This window comes from Pongo pygmaeus, chromosome 20, assembly GCF_028885625.2.
Source record: "Pongo pygmaeus isolate AG05252 chromosome 20, NHGRI_mPonPyg2-v2.0_pri, whole genome shotgun sequence".
In the NCBI taxonomy this organism is placed as follows: domain Eukaryota; kingdom Metazoa; phylum Chordata; class Mammalia; order Primates; family Hominidae; genus Pongo; species Pongo pygmaeus.
The window spans coordinates 41,003,944-41,018,715 of NC_072393.2; the positions used below are offsets into that span (position 1 = coordinate 41,003,944).

Below are 14,772 nucleotides of genomic sequence, written 5' to 3' on the forward strand. Positions count from 1 at the left end.
TGCTGGTCTCGAACTCCTGACCCCAGGTGATCCGCCCGCCTCGGCCTCCCAAAGTGCTGGGTTTTCAGGCGTGAGCCACCGTGCCCTGCCTGGCTGGCTCTTTTATTTTATTTTTATTTATTTATTAGAGACAGGGTCTCACTGTGTCGCCCAGGCTGCAGTGCAGTGGTGTGATCATAGCTCACTGCAGCCTCGACCTCCTGGGCTCAAGCGATCCTCCTACCACCTGGGCCTCTCAAAGCTCTGGGATTACGGGCATGAGCCACCGTGCCTGGCCTTGGCTTGCTCTTACGGGCCTCCCAGCCAATCAGGTGTGGCGGCAGCCTACACACCCCCTACACACTTTACAGATGGTAAAGGGTTGAGAGAAAGGTGACAGGGTTTGCAAATGGGAGCTACTTAGGGTGGCAAAATAGAAGCAAGAAAGGCAGGTCAGGCACGGTGTCTCACGGCTGTAGTCCCAGAATTTTTGGAGGCCCAGATGGAAGGATTGCTTGAGCCCAGGAGTTCGAGGCTGCAGTGAGCTAGGATTGCACCATTGCACTCCAGCACCGGCAACAGAGGGAGACCCTGTTCATAAAATAAAAATGAAATAATAATTTTTTTAAAAAGCCGGGCGTGGTGGCTCACGCCTGTAATCCCAGCACTTTGGGAGGCCGAGGCGAGTGGATCACGAGGTCAGGAGATCGAGACCATCCTGGCTAACATGGTGAAACCCCGTCTCTACTGAATGTACAAAAAATTAGCCGGGCGTGATGGCGGGCGCCTGTAGTCCCAGCTACTCGGGAGGCTGAGGCAGGAGAATGGTGTGAGCCCGGGAGACGGAGCTTGTAGTGAGCAGAGATCGCGCCACTGCACTCCAGCCTGGGCGACAGAGCGAGACTCTGTCTCAAAAAAAAAAAAAAAAGAAAAAGAAAAAGGACAGTGGTACTCCTGAGCACTTGCTGAGGGAGCCTCCAGGGCTGTTCAGGTGAAGGAGAATCAGGGTCCAGTCTCTTCATGGAGAGAGTGTGAAAAGGCAGACTCCACAGCAGATCAACGCTGGGGTCCGGCTGGAAATCAATGAAATCTCAGCCTAAGAGGCCTGAAGCCTATGGACCAATGAGACTCAAGGCCCTGCCCCTTCACAGCCAATCAGCTGCGGGTCCGAGGCAGACGCGCGGGAGTGGCGCTGTCCCAGGTGCCTCCCAGGCTGCCCAGCTTGCTCAGCTGGCCTGAGCGGGAGAATGCGGCCCGCGCTGCAGCCAATCAGCGTCCGCCTCAGGATCCAGGGGTGACCACGTGCGGGAGCCTTGCGTCCCCGGCCTCGCTCCACTCCCCACTTTTAACGGTCACTCGGCCTTAAGCCGTCCTGGGTGTATGTGAGGCTGAAAGGGAAGGAAGAACAGGGTCTGGGCCGGTGAGTGCCATAGTTTTTCTTACTTTACTTTCTTGGGCTTGGGCCTGGCCCAGGCAAATCTGGGAGTATGGGGGCTTGACTGGACCTCGTTGATGACTGGGAAGTGCGGGTTGAGGGCTTTAGCCCTTGGGGCTTTCCTCTGCCTTTGAGAGGCTGGAAATGCAGCCTCCTGGCCACCTTTAGGCCTAGGTTTGGCAGAGGCTAAGCCAGCTTGCCCTCTGAGTTGGTCCACGGCCCCCGAGGCCAGCCTGAGTAGGAAGGGTGTTGTGGGGAAGTTGAAGGTCCTTAACTCTGCATGAGGTATGGCCTCCGGACAATGAGAGGTTATCAGGGGTCTCTGGACTGAGCCTGGATCTGGTGACTGAAAGGAGAGGCCTGTGGATCTCCAAAAGTTATGTAGGGGCTGGGCGCGGTGGCTCACGCCTGTAATCCCAGCACTTTGGGAGGCTGAGGCAGATGGATCATTTGAGGTCAGGAGTTTGAGACCAGCCTGGCCAACATGGAGAAACCCTGTCTCTATGGGGTGTCTAAAAAAAATTACCTGGGCGTGGTGGCACACGTCTGTAATCCCAGCTACTCAGAAAGCTGAGGCAGGAGAATCGCTTGAACTTGGGAGGTGAAGGTTGCAGTGCGCTGAGATCACGCCATTGCACTCCAGCCTGGGCGACAGAATGAGACCCTGTCTCAAGAAAAAAATGAAAAGAAAAAAAAAGTTATGTAGGAAGTCACTGGCCAACAGATGAAACTAGTGCGCACATGAAGGTTTTCTGGGGTCTTTGGAGCCAGCCTGGGCTGGGAGTGAATGTTCTGGACTCCAGGTTGAGATGTTCTTGGCAGATTTCCCAGTATGGAGTCCAGGTTGGATGATGTGGCCAAGAGGTTAGGCCAGTAATCCTCTGGAGATTCTAGGGAGAAGGGTTCTGAATCTCAGCCGAGTTGTTTGCGCTGGATGAAGTATTATTGCCTTGTGGTGGCTCTGTACAGAACTGGGATTGGGTGGCGGGGCGTGGTGGTTCACACCTGTAATCCCAGCGCTTTGGGAGGCTGAGGTGGGTGGATCACCAGGTCAGGAGTTCGAGACCAGCCTGACCAACATGGTGAAACCCTGTCTCTACTAAAAATATAAAAATTAGCCGGGTGTGGTGGCAGGTGCCTGTAATCCCAGCTATTCAGGAGTCTGAGGCAGGAGAATCGCTTGAACCCACGAGGCGGAGGTTGCAGTGAGCAGAGATCGCACCATTGCACTCCAGCCTGGGCAACAGAGCAACGCTCCGTCTCAAAAAAAAATAATAATAATTAATTAAAAAAAAAAAAAAAAGCAGGGCCAGGCATGGGGGCTCACATCTACAATCCCAGCACTTTGGGAGGCCGAGGCGGGTGGATTACCTGAGGTCAGAAGTTTGAGACCAGCATGACCAACATGGAGAAACCCCATCTCTACTAAAAATACAAAATTAGCTGGGCGTGGTGGCACATGCCTGTAATCCCAGCTACCAGGGAGGCTGAGGCAGGAGAATCGCTTGTAACTGGGAGGCGGAGGTTGCAGTGAGCTGAGATCATGCCATTGCACTCCAGCCTGGGCAACAAGAGCGAAACTCCGTCTCAAAAAAAAAAAACAAAAACAAAAACAAAACTGGGATTGGGTCATGTCTGGAGCTTTTCATTCTCCCTGTCCCACTCTTTCCCATGCCTGTTCTGATCATTCCTAGAAGATGAAGATATCAGGTTGTAGGTGCGGGGCAGGTGCATGGGGAGGATGAACATCGTAGTGGAGCACAGAAGAGGTGTGTGAGATATTCTCCTCTTTAGGAAATCACCCAGGTTTTGGCAGGGTGTGGTGGCTCACACCTGTAATCCTAGCACTTTGGGAGGCTGAGGCAGGTGGATCACCTGAGGTCAGGGGTTCAAGACCAGCCTGGCCAACATGATGAAACCCCATCTCTACTAAAAATGCAAAAAATTAGCCGGGCATGGTGGATGCCTGTAATCCCAGCTACTTAGGAGCCTGAGGCAGGAGAATCACTTGAACCCAGGAGGCAGAGGTTGCAGTGAGCCGAGATCGTGCCACTGCACTCCAGCCTGGGCAACAAGGGCAAAACTCTGTCTCAAAAATAAATAAGTAAATAACATAAAGGAAATCACCCAGGTTGTCTTTACTGATGATCTTTTTATACTCATGGGGCAGGGTGTTTATACCTAGTTTCATTCAGCTGTTCAGTGGTATTTATGCTTTCGGAGTTCTTTAACCAGGGGTGAGGGTGCAAGGAGTAGTTTATGAGTGGAATTCAAGGAAGTCTAACCCCGAAACCAGTTAATATTGGGGCAGCTCAATTGGCCATTCCCTCTATGGTGTGGTGGGGGCCCAGGGTGCTGGCACGTGAAGTGTGCAGTTAATCCCAGCTCAGCAGACAGCCACCAAGCATGATGGCACATGCCTGTAATCCCAGCTACTCAGGAGGCTGAGATGGGGGGATGACTTGAGCCCAGGATGTCGAGACTGCAGTGAGCCATGATTGTGCCACTGCACTCCAGGCTGGGTGACTAAGAGAGCAAGACTGTGTCTCTAAAAAAAAAAAGAAGAAGAACAATTATTAATGGTATGCATGTATATTACGAGGAGGGGAGGGCAAAGAATAAGCAAGAGGATAGTTAACCTGTCCAGCCATGAGGCTCAGAGTAATCTGTCAATCTCTTGTCATGCATTCATATGCCAAGTGGTATAAGTGTCTACCATTTTCTTTGTTTTTTTTTCCCGAGACGGAGTCTTGGTCTGTTACCAGGCTGGAGTGCAGTGATGTGATCTTGGCTCACTGCAACCTCCGCCTCCTGGGTTTAAGCAATTCTCCTGCCTCAGCCTCCCGAGTAGCTAGGATTACAGGCACGTGCCACCACGCCCAGCTAATTTTTGTATTTTTAGTAGAGACAGTGTTTCACCATGTTGGGCAGGACGGTCTCGATCTCTTCACCGTGTGATCCGCCCACCTCGGCCTCCCAAAGTGCTGGGATTACAGGCGTGAGCCACCGCACCCGGCCTGTGTCTGCCATTTTCTAATGTCAACAGTTGGTCCCAGGCTGGATGGCTCACACTTGTAATCCCTGCACTCTGGGAGGCTGAGGTGGGTGGATCACTTAAGGTCAGAAGTTTGAGACCAGCCTGGCCAACATGGTAAAACCTCATCTCTACTAAAAATACAAAAATTAGCCGGGCGTCCTGGTGCGTGCCTGTAGTCCCAGCTACTCATGAGGCTGAGGCAGGAGAATCGCTTGAACCTGGGAGGCAGACGTTGCACTGAGCCAAGATCGTGCCACTGCACTCCAGTCTGGGTGACAGAAGGAGACTCTGTCTCAATAAAAAGAAGAGTTGGTCCCATGGGTGACATTCTGAACCTGATGGTGACTCCCTAAGAGATTTAGAACCATTGGAATAAAGCGGTTTCCTATATTATTTATGGGACCTGGGCAAGATGACAGAGACTCCCTCATTTCTTCCCACGCCTGGTGTTGGCCCATACTTCAAGGTGTCTCACATTCTAGCCTGTACATCCAAGCTCAGTCTACAAATCCCTTACACAAAATCAGGGTCTAGCGTGTGTGTACATCAGTCAGAGTCCACTCTCATGAATACAGGCCTGGGGTTGAGTCCTGTGTAGGGGGCCTCAGAGTCACTTGGTCCAGGAAATCCAGGGTGCTGAGTTCTCAGAGCATGGTCCAGAAGTGAGGTGGGAGCTCACAGTTCCGGGTAGGCACTTTCTAGATGCCTTTTGACTCAGCCTATGCGAAGGGATACAGCCAGAGGAGGTCCAAATGGGACCCTTTGCCCAGGTTTAAGTCAACACTAGTATTCTGTACTGGTCTTGAAACAGCCCCTGTGAGGAAATTGAGGGTCTTGGAACACTTGGCTCCATATGAGTGCTAAAGAGAAGGGCCATTCACTGTGAATGGATGCAGTGAAAACTGTTTTCCGACTTCTAGTCTAGTTCTTTTTCCAGTTAATCCACAAAGGGTATGCTATGAAGAGGCTAGATTCAGCTCACCTGGGTATGACTATAGCTGGTTCTTGGATCATATAGAGCACAAATTTAAAGGAAAAAGGGAACTAATTCGCTCCTTGTGGTGACTCTTTTCTGGAAATCTTGGATGTACTTAACCAGAAAGACGGAACATCTTTTTTTTTCTTTTTTCTTTTCTTTTTTTTTTTTTTTTTTTTGAGACAGAGTTTTGCTCTTGTTGCTCAGGCTAGAGTGCAATGGCGCGATGTCGGCTCACCGCAACCTCCACCTCCCGGGTTGAAGCGGTTCTCCTCTCAGCCTCTCGAGTAGCTGGGATTACAGGCATGTGCCGCCACGCCCAGCTAATTTTTTGATTTTTTTGTAGAGACAGGGTTTCTCCATGTTAGTCAGGCTGGTCTTGAACTCCTGACCTCAGGTGATCTGCCTGCCTCCACCTCCCAGAGTGCTGGGATTACAGGTGTGAGCCACTGCACCTGGCGAAAGAGTGAACATACTTAAAGTTCATGTAAGATTTGGATAATCGCTCTTAATCTATATAAAATGCTGTGGGGAATTTAACCACCTTCATTTGCGGAAAGAGATGGGTTCACGGGAAGAGCGGCAAGTTCACAGAATTTTTCTAAATTGAATCGTGTTGAACTTGGCTTGGGAAGAGGGCTTGATATTTAAAATAAGTGAAATAGAGGGAGAACTTTTTCACAAAACAAATGATCATCCCTCTCATTGGTCTATTCTGATGGTTTGATTTTAATTATAATATTTAAGGAGAATTGGCATTTGTGTTGCTGTGTTGACATTGTTACATCAAGCTGGGTTGTGCCTCAAGATGTTCATGATTCAAGGATTTCTGGGAAGCTCTGACTTTGCAGCCAGGATGTGCCCCGAGCCCCTTGCACATTTTTCCCTTAGAGTCCCATTGGTCAAGCCTATCAGTAAGAATAAGAACTATCAGATTTCAGGCCAGGCATGGTGCCTCACGCCTGTATCACAGCATTTTGGGATGCCAAGGCGGGCAGATCATGAGGTCAGGAGTTCGAGACCAGCCTGGCCAACATGGTGAAACCCGTCTCTACTAAAAATACAAAAAATTAGCTGGGTGTGGTGATGCACACCTGTGATCCCAGCTACTCGGGAGGCTGAGGCAGGAGAATCACTTGAACCCAGGAGGCGGAGGTTGCAGTGAGCCGAGATTGCGGCACTGCACTCCAGCCTGGGCAATAGAGCAAGACTCTGTCTCAAAAAAAAAAAAAATCAGATTTCAAATTTTATTCAGTAATACGAGCATTAGGCCGGGCATGTAGGCTCACGCCTGTAATCCCAGCACTTTGCGAAGCCGAGGTGGGTGGATCCCCTGACATCAAGAATTTGTGACCAGCCTGGCCAACATGGTGAAACACCATCTCTAATAAAAATACAAAAAATTAGTCAGGTGTGGTGGCAGTTGCCTGTAATCCCAGCTACTTGGGAGGCTGAGGCAGGAGAATTGCTTGAACCAGGAGGCGGAGGTTGCAGTGAGCCGAGATAGCGCCATTGTACTCCAGCCTGGGCAACAAGAGCGAAACTCTGTCTCAAAAAAAAAAAAAAAAAAAAGAAAGTAATGTAAGTATTAAAAAGGACTGAGAGGCTGATATCATATTGCCTTTTATCACATACTCCCCTTCCAATCTTGCCCTACCTAATCTCTCTACCTGCTCTACCTTCTGGCAGGACACAGGCTTGTGTCTGCATAACCTGTTGTTTCCTTGCTCTTTCCAGAGAGACAACTGCAGATGATTCCTACCGAGTCAGCCCAGGAAGAGGAAGTGGGGTCAGGCTTTTGAGTCTAGGGAGGGGGAGTACTTTTAAGAACAGCAACAGACCAGGCGTGGTGGTTCACGCCTGTAATCCCAGCAGTGGATCACCTGAAGTTAGGAGTTCGAGACCAGCCTGGCCAAAATGGTGAAACCCCATCTCTACTAAAAATACAAAAAATTAGCCAGGTGTGATGGTGCATGCCCGTAACCCCAGCTACTTGGGAGGCTGAGGCACAAGAGTCGCTTGAACCCAGAGGCAGAGGTTGCAGTGAGCCGAGATGGCGCCACTGCACTCCAGCTTGGGTGACAGAACAAGACTCTGTCTCAAAATAAAAACAAAACAGCACCAGCAGTGTCCCTACTCTTCCAAGTCAAAGTGCTGTCTGCTTCTGCCATCTGTGCTCAGTGCAGGATGGCTTGGGTTGCACTGTCAAGAATGCAGGAAGAGGCTAGAGAAGCGCTCAGGGTGTCATCACCATAAGGGTTGCAGTGCAAAGGGCCCTGGAGATAACTCTAGGAGGCGGTCTCTAAGGGGATATCCTTAGGTGGGGTTCCCCATTCTTGGGGGCTTTTGTTCACTGAAAGGGGAGTTCCCTTGCCCCTCCTCCCTTTTAGGTTCCCCAAAAGCCCACCGATGCTCCCTGTCAACTATATTTGGCTTACACAGAATGCTGCCCTTTGAGCAGTCTCCAACTCTCTCGATCATCAATGAGCAAACCAGTGGGGGAGCTGAGTCACAAGCACATGATGTGGGGCTGGAAAGCGAGGGGGCCACACTCAGATGGGTGACCACGTAATCGTCCAGACCCCTGTACCTTTCCTCATCCCTGGGGCTAGTCCCTCAGGGCTTTCCGCACTCCTTCCTTGTCCTGAGGGACTCTGTATTTCTGTGTTGGAGGAAGGGTGTTTCCCTGTGCGTACATACATATCAGAGGGACTGATGCTTTCTGTGTCTTTTATATGGGTGTCTAATGCGTCCCTGGGTGTGGTGGTGTGAGGAATTAGAAAGCTCAGAAATGGAAAATAGTTAACGTTCAGAGTAGCAGATGAACACAGCTCTCACATTTGCATTTTCCCTTTCGTTCTGACTCATCTTCCCCTCTCCCCACCCTGTTGCCCCTCCACCAGCCTCACCCATTGACACACCCTGTCTGATCTAGGAAGGGTTAACATGTGCCGGCACTCATGTGGAGGGAAGGCGTGGTGGGCCTGGAAAGAGAGAGTGGGAGGCTGGTCTGAACATTTGAGGGTCCTGGAGCCAAAGGGAGAAACGGGAGCTTAGAAACAATATTTGCATCTAGGAGGGGACCAGGACTCTTAGATCATTCTCCCTTAAGAGAAGCCTATGGGAGGCCGGGCGCAATCCCAGCACTTTGGGAGGCTGAGGTGGGTGGATCACCTGACATCAGGAATTGGAGACCAGCCTGGCCAACATGGCGAAACCCTGTCACTACTAAAAATACAAAAATTAGCCGGGTGTGGTGGCAGGTGCCTGTAATCCCAGCTACTCGGGAGGCTGAGGCAGGAGAATCGCTTGAACCTGGGAGGCAGAGATTGCAGTGAGCTGAGATTGCGCCACTGCACTCCAGTCTGGGAGACAGAGCGAGACTCTGTCTCAGAAAGAAAAAAAAAAAAAAAAAAGAGAAGCCTATGGGGAAGCCGACTGTGCCTTGTCACCAGAGCAGCTTACCAGTACCTGACTTGTTTATCTTCCAGTCATTTACTGTGTATCTAATATACGCCAGGCACATATCATAAATGCTTTATCAGCTGGGCACAGTGGCTCATGCCTATAATCCTAGCACTTCGGGAGGCCAAGGCAGGAGGATCATTTGAGCCCAAGAGTTCAAGACCAGCCTGGGTAACATAGTGAGACCCCCATCTCTACCAAAAATTAAAAATTAGCTAGGCATGGTGGCTCAAACCTGTAGTCCCAGCTACTGAAGAGGCTGAGGTGGGAGGATCACGTGAGCCCAGGAAGCTAAGGCTGCAGTGAGCCGTGATCGTACCACTGGGCAACAGAGCAAGACCCCGTCTCAAAATAAACATGTCATCAAAATTTGTTGGATAAATGAAAATTTTGCTATAAGATCAGGGATAAGAGAATAATAAGAAACAGAAAAAGAAAGTTGAGCCTCTCAGACCCCATCCTTTCCCCAGATTAAAGAGTTCTGAAGTGTGAAAAGAGGGGAAACCTCCGGGGACCTTGACCCCTTGGGCAGGAAGTGAAAGAAACCCAAGTCCTGATTTCAGAGAAATGTCATTTGTCATCAGCCCAAGAAAAGGAGATTTTTCTCTTCGAAGACCACCACAGGTCCTTCCTGGGGTTGCCCCTTTCAGAGCTTGTGGGAGGATCTGAGTCAGTCACACACCCACCCCCAGATCATTCCCAGCCAGCAAATGAGGCTTCCCAGTACCAAGTCAGGGAGAGGGAGGAGGCTGGCTTCTGGCTCCTCCACCCTATTCTTGGGATCCAAATGTTTCAGTCCTTTTTACTTCTGCAGCTGTGTGCTCTGCCGTCATCTCTAAGAAACAACCATACCACTGAATGCTACTGTGTACTTACAAACCACACTCATATTCGTCACATCATTTCATCTTCACCCCCACCTCCAAATGAGGTAAGCAGATATTATCCCTATTTCATGAATGAGGTTACTGAGGCCCAGAGAAGTGACTTGCCCAAGATGACTCAACTAGTAAATGGCAGAGATGAAACTCAAAGGCAGGGCTGATTATTCCAAGGTCCTTGCTGCCACAGATACACTTCTTTGACTCTAGGAGTTCACAAACGAAGTGAGGAGACAGGAGGCTAGGGGCAGAATGTGTGCATTCTGGAGGTAGAGGGGGTGGTCTCTCCTGTAGGCAGAAGGCAGAGGCAGGGTTAGAAAACCACACCCCCTCGGGGGGACTGTGGCAGACTGATACTTGGGACATCCAATGGAGGCCTGTGAGGTCAGGGGCGGGGCTAGCTCCCGGGGGGGCCCCAGGAGCCCCAACAGTAGTTCAGAGCATGCGGTGTCCTGGAAGAAGCTACAAGCGGTGAGTGATGGCCTCTCCCCAGCTGAGGCCTTCTTCCCATCACAACTCTTTCTGTCCCCTCCCTGCCAACCTAGAGCCCTCTCCCTGAGGTGTCCAAGTGTAGCCCTCCCTGCCCCAAGGGCCCTTGCTCACAGGGAACCTGCACCTAGGACTCTGCCTGCTGGGTGCTAAGACACTGAGGTTCTGGTTCTCTTCATATCTGGGTTCCCAGCTCTCTTCTTAAAAGCCAGTGTGGTGGTTTTGATGTGTGAGAAACTCCTGCCTGGTTGGGTGCTGTCTTTCTATTCTTCACTTTTTGTCTTATGAAAAACAAATTAAACCATCTCCTTACCCGAATCTTGAGAGGAAACAGCCTCCCTGTCTCCAGTCCCCATGTCCTTTCCTCCCATCTCCTCAGGGGTCCATTCTCCAAAACGTCTCTCCATCATTGGGTCAGGAGCCTCCTCTCCTGTGGCTTCTGCACCTGCTCTCCTCGTTCTCTGGATGGGAATGTCTGGTTCCTTCCCTGAGGATGTGTTCTAGAAGCTTCAGCTTCACAGTGATGACTGCCGGATGCCTTAGCGCCTGCGCTCCTGCAGCCAGGATCCCTATCATGCTGCCCTCTCTGCCTTTCAGGAGCGATGGGCTTTTGGGGGAGGACCCACTAGCTTTCTAAGCTCTCCCATGAAACTGTGTCATGCTCCATCCCTTAGTGCCAGGGTTGACTGGGTTTTGTGGTGATCCTTGTCTGGAATGAAGAAAGCCTGGCTTGCACGGAGGTGTTTCCCTGCAGAGGGGCTTGGAGAAGCAGAAGTGGCAGTATCTGCTATCTTTTACATCAGAGACTGCTAACTGGCAGACTTCCCGCACGCCTGTCTTAAACCCACTACTAGATATTTCTGTTAACTAAATGGCCCTTGCTCTTTAAGTCCTGAATTTGGTCTGATTTCCATTCTCTTGCCACCTGCCTACCTGCTATGATTCTGGATAAGCTCCGATCCTCTCTTGAGTTACTTTATTTGCTCACTCAGGACAGAGGGCTCTGATCTAGGATCAGCAACTCACACCCTCTCCCCTCACATCCACAGGCTTGAAAAGAGATGAGATGTTCCTCCCCCCCCTTTCAACCACGGACCTCACACTGTGGACTTTCTCTTAGAGCCTCTGAGTTAGGTACCCCAGCAAGGCACAATGTCCCTGCCCCCCATAAGACTGCCCAGCCCCTATGGCTCTGATCGGCTGGTACAGCTAGCAGCCAGGCTCCGGCCAGCACTATGTGATACTCTGATCACCGTAGGGAGCCAGGAGTTCCCCGCCCACAGCCTGGTGCTAGCAGGTGTCAGCCAGCAGCTGGGCCGCAGGGGCCAGTGGGCTCTGGGAGAAGGCATCAGCCCTTCTACCTTTGCCCAGCTCCTGAACTTTGTGTATGGGGAGAATGTAGAGCTGCAGCCTGGGGAGCTAAGGCCCCTTCAGGAGGCGGCCAGGGCCTTGGGAGTGCAGTCCCTGGAAGAGGCATGCTGGAGGGCTCGAGAGGACAGGGCTAAAAAGCCAGATCCAGGCCTGAAGAAACATCAGGAGGAGCCAAACAAACCCTCAAGGAATCCTGAGAGAGAACTGGGGGACCCTGGAGAGAAGCAGAAACCAGAGCAGGTTTCTAGAACTGGTGGGAGAGAACAGGAGATGTTGCACAAGCACTCGCCACCAAGAGGCAGCCCCGAGATGGCAGGAGCAACGCAGGAGGCTCAGCAGGAACAGTCCAGGTCAAAAGAGAAACGCCTCCAAGCCCCTGTTGGCCAAAGGGGAGCAGATGGGAAGCATGGAGTGCTCATGCGATTGAGGGAAAATCCAGGGGGCTCTGAGGAAAGTCTGCGCGAGCTCCTTGGCCCCCTTCCCCCAGCAGGCTCCCTGCAAACCAGCGTCACCCCTAGGCCCTCGTGGGCTGAGGCCCCTTGGTTGGTGGGGGGCCAGCCTGCCCTGTGGAGCATCCTGCTGATGCCGCCCAGATATGGCATTCCCTTCTACCATAGCACCCCCACCACTGGAGCCTGGCAGGAGGTCTGGCGGGACCAGAGGTGAGTGGAGGGGTCTAGCGCTCGGCCTCCAGGCTGGGAGGGCGTGGCCCAGGAGGGGCAGCCCTGCTGGGTGGGAGGGCACCGCATCTCTACTACACAGTTCCTGAGCTGGGGATGAGACAAGAAGCTGCTGCCACAGGGCATGCCAAAGCCCAGCCTCCGGGGGAGGACTTGGGACACCCCCGCTTCAGGAAGGGGCCAGGCTCCCAGGTTTAGCCAAAGCTGTAACTCTTCCCCACCCCATCCCAGGATCCCACTGTCCCTAAATGCCCCCAAAGGGCTCTGGAGCCAGAACCAGTTGGCCTCCTCCAGCCCCACCCCAGGTAAGCCCCTCGCTGTCCTGCATACACCTGTAACATGATGTCTTCTCTGGGGTGGGGCTCCAGGAGTCCAGCCTGAGCAGGGCCCCTACCTCCCACTGTTCCCTCCAGGTTCCCTCCCCCAGGGCCCTGCACAGCTCAGCCCTGGGGAGATGGAAGAGTCTGATCAGGGGCACACAGGTGAGTCGGGCGGGGGCACTCGTGCCTCAGACCCACTGTAGCCCTTGATTTCCTGCCTGAATGGTACAGTGAGTTGGTGCTGGGATTCCTGGCCCTGCCCTCCTTTGCCTTCTCTGTCCCCACAGGCGCACTTGCAACCTGTGCGGGTCATGAGGACAAGGCAGGCTGCCCACCTCGCCCGCACCCTCCCCCGGTCCCTCCTGCTCGGTCTCGGCCCTATGCGTGCTCTGTCTGTGGAAAGAGGTTTTCACTCAAGCATCAGATGGAGACGCACTACCGAGTCCACACAGGTATGGGCGCCCTGCCCTGTGTGAACTGTCGGCTTTCTTCCCAACTCCGCTCCTGAGTCTCCACCTGCGTGCCCGGTTCCCGCACAATCCCCTAGCCCCGTGGCCCGATCCAGCCCTAACTTGGCCAGCTTTCGCCCCCTTCTTCCTTCCTTCACCGGCCTCCCCTTCCGACCGCTCTAGGAGAGAAGCCCTTCTCCTGTAGCCTTTGTCCTCAGCGCTCCCGGGACTTCTCGGCCATGACCAAGCACCTGCGGACACACGGGGCCGCTCCGTACCGCTGCCCCCTGTGCGGGGCCGGCTGTCCCAGCCTGGCCTCCATGCAGGCGCACATGCGCGGTCACTCGCCCAGCCAACTCCCGCCCGGATGGACCATCCGCTCCACCTTCCTCTACTCCTCCTCGAGGCCGTCTCGGCCCTCGACCTCTCCCTGTTGTCCTTCTTCCTCCACTACCTGACGGGGTGTCGGTAGCGTCTTAGCCAAGAGTCCAATTAAACGAAAAGCAGGCCGGCTCGGCTTCTGACCTGGCACCGCTGCTACGGCGGCCTAGCAAATTCCGCCCCCGAAGCGCCCCAGGAAGGGCGCCGAGTGCCCTCTCCTGGACGATCGCGGGTCGCAGAAGCCCAGGCCAGCGAGCCCTACAGGGTGAGGACACTGAAGTGTACAGGAACGAAGGTTAACAGTAGGGGGGATTGTCGATCTCATCACCATAATAAAGAGTTTCCTGTGCCCTCCCTTCAGGACTAGAAAGCCGAGTTTAGTCTGTGCACACCCCCGCCCACGCCCCTTGTCCTGTAGCGGCCCCTGGTGGCCCTGCGACCGCCGTCCAGCGGGGTGGACACTTTCTTCCACCCCCGAGGCGCCCCGTCCTCCCCAGGAGGCAGCCGGCCGCGAGGACTCGGTGTCCGGGCACACCTCGCGGCATGCCGGTCCTGGGCTGGTGGGAGCTTGTGCGATCGCAAGTCACTCGCCCCTTCCACTGCAATCCATGGCGCGCGGAGTCTGATCTGGGAACGCTCGGCCCCCGCGAGAGAGGAACGCGTGCTCCGACCCTGCTTTCGGCCACCCGCCTCCTCTCCGGGAGCACACCGACACCGAGACCGCGGCCTCTCCGGCGTCTTCCCTCCACACTGTGCCGAGCCGCCGCCAGGTCGCGCCTGGAAAGGAGACTGACTATGCTTTCCACCGCTCCTTCTCCAGCCCACGCCTCCTGCAGCCGCGAACTGCATTTCCCAGGGCGTCGGGGGGTCCCGGGGCCCGAGCCCGCGGCACCCTGGGAGTGGTAGTCCACGCTGGCCGCCGGCCTAGCCAAGAACAATGGGAGGAGCCTGGGGCTAGGACCACACCTCCCGGAGACCCGGCAACCCGCTTTCCGGGTCCTGGCCGGGAACCCCGCAGTCCCGGCCCTCGCGCCCTGCCTGCCGGCGGAAGAAGCGAGGCGTCCGGACTACATTTCCCGGAGGCCCCCGCGGCTCGCCCCTCTGCGGCCGCGACGCGGGGTCTGTGCTCCCCAGGCGCGGTCCGAGGGCGCCGGCCGGCCGCGGACTCCCTCTCCCGTGGTGCCCTGCGCGTGGCCGGCCCGGCCCCCGGCCTCCGGCGGCCCCGCGGCGGCGCTGGTTGTTGTCGTGCGCCGCGGCCGCCCCGCCCCGCCCCCGCTCTCTCCCCTCCCCCCGGCCCTGCGCACGGGCC

General features: G+C 54.1%; 1 protein-coding gene across 4 annotated transcripts; it reads left to right on the forward strand.

Moving 5' to 3' along the window:
* The first annotated feature begins 1,271 nt into the window (after positions 1-1,271).
* Positions 1,272-14,767, forward strand: ZBTB32 (zinc finger and BTB domain containing 32). 4 transcript variants are annotated; one of them, XM_063657551.1, is made up of 7 exons: positions 1,272-1,399; positions 9,707-9,823; positions 11,312-12,295; positions 12,545-12,618; positions 12,727-12,795; positions 12,921-13,085; positions 13,266-14,767. In XM_063657551.1, exons 3-7 carry the CDS (start codon positions 11,415-11,417, stop codon positions 13,538-13,540), a joined length of 1,464 nt encoding a protein of 487 aa, XP_063513621.1. In that variant the 5' UTR covers positions 1,272-1,399; positions 9,707-9,823; positions 11,312-11,414; the 3' UTR covers positions 13,541-14,767. The 4 variants fall into 4 exon arrangements, with proteins under 4 accessions (XP_063513621.1, XP_054318159.1, XP_054318153.1 ...); XM_054462184.2 differs by having other exon boundaries at positions 12,251-12,295; XM_054462178.2 differs by lacking the exons at positions 1,272-1,399; positions 9,707-9,823 and adding an exon at positions 10,056-10,244.
* The last annotated feature ends 5 nt before the right edge of the window (positions 14,768-14,772 follow it).

Excerpts from the sequence above, each read along its gene's own strand:
- ZBTB32 (XM_063657551.1), top strand. The coding sequence starts at position 11,415 with ATGTCCCTGCCCCCCATAAGACTGCCCAGCCCCTATGGCTCTGATCGG. Across the intron at positions 12,619-12,726 it reads CTCCTCCAGCCCCACCCCAG|GTTCCCTCCCCCAGGGCCCT; the intron begins GTAAGCCCCTCG and ends TGTTCCCTCCAG. Across the intron at positions 12,796-12,920 it reads GTCTGATCAGGGGCACACAG|GCGCACTTGCAACCTGTGCG; the intron begins GTGAGTCGGGCG and ends CTGTCCCCACAG.